Genomic DNA, 4,013 nt, shown 5'->3' on the forward strand with positions numbered 1-4,013 from the left:
CTAACTACTGGATCCGGTCCGGATTGTTAAGGAAAGAACCTAATGTCTGCGAACAGCGACCTCACCCATGAACCAATTAGAACAGATCTCCGGTTGAGAGGCAGCCATTTTTAATAGCAATTGAGAAATAAGTGTGTGACGTTCGTAAATGTGAAGTTTGCTATTTTTGTTTTGCTTCTTTCTTTATGTGTATTTTGTCGGTGGTTTATTTCAGTGATTTTTAAGCGATTTTAAATAAATGTTTTGTGCAAATGTAATTAAAATGAAGTGCGCGGTGATTGGTTGCTGTGTTTGTATGTTTCACAGCATGCTTTTGATAAGCATCGACTTCACATCATTGCCGCAGTTCTGGCTATTTCACACAATTAACAAGAAACTTATGCCTTATTCTTTTGCATAAACATGCACTGAAAGTAAAAACTACATAAACGGATGATCAAAATTGACATTTTTTTAAAAAATGTAATTTTTCCAAAATATCGTAAAGAAAAATCGATACATTTTCACACTCGTTTTGCAATATCGTAAAACTAAAACTATGTTCACATATCAATATTACCTCAATCAAAGCTCGTTTTTTAATCGCCCCGTTCACACAGGCAAATCTCAGATTATTAGCCGTCAAATTTGTTGTGCTTGTTATTCTCACATCTCAAGGAAAAGTTTTTTTTTCTCTGTGCCACCGTGATCACGTTTTTCTGCTATATTGAGCAATATAGATATATTTTAACTTAACATTTTATTAAAAAAATACCTTGAGAACCCTCTTTTCCTTGCCAGCGTCCATTTTTGTTTACTTTTACATTTGCTATTTCTCCTCTTCTTCGCAAAAACAATCGATAAAACTAGGATGGACACCGAAAAGTTATCGGTTAAATCTGAGATTATTTTATAATTACAGATTAACAAGGGAGGAATTTTATATGGCTAATCTCTTTTTCTAATTACAGATTAGGAAGTTAAGCTCGAAAATGAAGATAATCTACTTATATGTGAACCTAGTATAAGTTAAAACTACTTAGTAGAAGTGTGAAATGCGGCTATGAATAGATGTGAATTTTAAGTCGATACTTAAATTTAAGTTGCAACTTTATTAGTTTCGACTTAGTGGCTGGACTATGAATACACGCCTTTGTTTTTCACTTCACCAGGGACCGATGGACCGTGAAGGTATTACGTTAAGGAAAGGTGGGTCGCCATTTGAACAAGGTTGGGGGCCACTGACTTAATTTATCGATTTTAAATTTAGAAGAAGGAGTAAGTATCGAGATTTTATAACTGCACTTTTCATCTACTTGCCGGTTATGTCTTATTTTTCATAATTAAATTATCATATTTAATTTTAACAATGACTAAATTGGAAAAGCAAAAGGAAATAGTCTCAATTACACATTTCATAAATCCTCATCTATTTTGGTTCCATAAAATTGACGCTTGTAACGACGACTATCGGAGTATATTGGAAATTGAACGGGAACTTGCAGAATACTACAATGATCACCAAGCATGGACAAAGGCGCAACGCCGTCCACCCATAAATGCCATGGTAGCTGTTAAATTCTTAGCTTGGAATAAAATGATACGTGCACGTGTCGATCATATTGCTGGCTTCGGCAAGAACGTTGCCGGGGGCGAATTTGTAATGTGGGCCATAGACTATGGGTTTCCTTTCCAGACAAAGACTGATCAAATTTATAGACTACCCGAAAAATTGACTACGCCTATTAATTATGTACGTTGTGGCGGCTTGCTCAACGTCCTTCCAGCTGAAAATTTTTTTATGAAGAATACAATGGTCAAGACAATTTCAAATAAATGGGATCAGCGGGCTTGTGAGCTTGTTGAGAAGGCTATAAATGATTCTGAATCCATAATGTTCATTAAAGAATATAGTCTGAACGGACAGGAGTGGGGAGAACTTGTTATTAAAACGAATATGGGTGTTAAATATCGTGTAAACGATCACTTAATATCGTTGCATTTGGCTGCTGATGCTGGACCAAATTTTCGCGAGGAGTGCTTAAAATTAAAAACTAATAAGATTTTTCCATGGATGTGCAATAATGGTAGTAGTAAATTTCATACAAATCGCGCATATCTGTATCCTGCAGTCGTTGGCATAACCCATACTGAAATTAAATGTCCCAAATTGGAGTGTGACAATGCTGCAAAGCAAAAAGTTGAAGAGTGGTATGAGCGAAATCAGTGTTCGTCTGGGCATGAGGCAGGTCTCCTCGATACCACAACTGAGTACACAATGACGGAGGGATCAGTGATTGACGCTGTGTCCATTCGGAAATACGATCAGCTACTAGAAGCCGATCTAACTAAAATAGAGGAACATGAGGAAAATCAGCACATGCAGCTGGCCGGGGTATTATCAAAATCGCGAGTGGAAAAATTTGTTGAAGGGAATGAACGCGAACCCCCCCTTCCAGACAACTTAGATTTTGATATGAAAGCTGGTAATACGAGATCCAATCGAACTATAGAAACCACAGACAGTGAAATAAGCGCAATTAACTATATACGTTTGGATGATTCCACCGCAAATACCACCGATGTTTTTCATTCAAAAAAGACATCTCGTGACAACAAAAAATATAGTCCCACCAATGTCAATCCTTGGACGGCTACAACATCCACTAAATCCCTTTCCGATGAAGGCAAATATGAATCCGAAAGCAAGTCGACATCAAAATTTACTGTAAGCATGTGCGCAAATAACTATGGAGCATATCATCGTTTAAAATACAAAACCGCGTATCGTCATTCTGCGAAACCGCATAACTGACATTGGCTGCCAAAAATTGGATTTGCTCAATCCTTTTCCATTCATCCTGAATTATACTAGCCAGAAATGCGATTGCTTTATAAAAAAGAAAACCATTTCGAAATATGAGTGTTTTTACGCTCTAGAAAATAATTTCTACAACTTCACATACGCGGTTTTGCATTTTGTTGATACGCGGTTTTGTATTTTGTTGATATGCGGTTTTGCACTTTAAACGACGATATTCATAAAGTCGATTCTAAAGTAATTTCACTATTATTAACTTTAGTTTCGCCATCATTTTGACTATCGTTAAACATCGTTATCGACGTTACCGACACCGTATTATATGTATGGAGTCGATAACGATGTTAACCGGTGATTAGTGTCAACCAGGCTTTGAGCATCCGGCCCTTAACAAATTCCATATGTGACAACTCTCAAGCAATGCGAAGTATGCATAAAAGAGCCTATAGTGTTAACTAGACATTGAGAAACTGGCCCTTAAGATGAAATTAGTCAACGACGTAGCGTAAACGTACGTAGCAACATATCAAATTTACTGTTGATAGAGAGAGAGAAGCAACGTCAACGTCATCGTCATGCGGTGGTCAGTTTTCGTTAACACGCAAATCCCATAAGGTAGACCGGGTCAGCGTTATCGTACGTTTACGCTACGCCGTTGACTAATTTCGCCTTTAGGGCCGTTTTCACCATCTCTGACTAACATTAAGGGCCGGTTGTTCAATGTATGATTAGCACTAATCGGAAGTAGAAGCTCTGGTTATATACAACGACTGCTTTATCGATCGCATGTTATATGCATGATGTCGAAAACGTCGATAATGATGTTTAACCGGCAAGTAGAGATAACCAGACATTGAACAACCGGCCCTAATCTTCAGTTAAACATCGTTGTCGACGGTACCGACCCACGACAATCGCCTCACGTATCCGGAAAGACCCAGACTTATATCTGGGCGAGGACTGTCACTTCTGCAACACTCCCAAAAAACTTTTTGGGGAATTTGTATGCTGTTACAACAACAACAACCCCATGTTACATGCGATTCATAAAAATTCAATTCGTTTCAGGAAAATTTACAAAAGTTCGATGAAGTTTCTGTAGTACAAGAGGACATTGGTTCATTTGCAGAATATTTAATCACATTACGAAATCAGGTAAATAACGCAACGAGCAGTTTTGTTATTTCTGGTCCGATTTTAAATTAATTAGCCA

At 37.5% G+C, this 4,013-nt stretch overlaps 1 protein-coding gene across 1 annotated transcript; it reads left to right on the forward strand.

Annotated features, from left to right (window-relative positions):
• Nucleotides 1-1,098: 1,098 nt before the first annotated feature.
• LOC118734536 lies at nucleotides 1,099-3,955 on the forward strand (the record flags this gene model as incomplete). The annotated part of the gene is given in 2 exon segments (XM_036464254.1): nucleotides 1,099-2,707; nucleotides 3,869-3,955. Coding segments are annotated over 2 exon segments (1,446 nt in total), but the record flags the coding sequence as incomplete, so codon positions are not given.
• Between the last annotated feature and the right edge of the window lie 58 nt (nucleotides 3,956-4,013).

This window comes from Rhagoletis pomonella, unplaced genomic scaffold (assembly GCF_013731165.1).
Source record: "Rhagoletis pomonella isolate Grant_MI unplaced genomic scaffold, Rhpom_1.0 Rhpom_scaffold_00002, whole genome shotgun sequence".
Lineage (NCBI taxonomy): Eukaryota > Metazoa > Arthropoda > Insecta > Diptera > Tephritidae > Rhagoletis > Rhagoletis pomonella.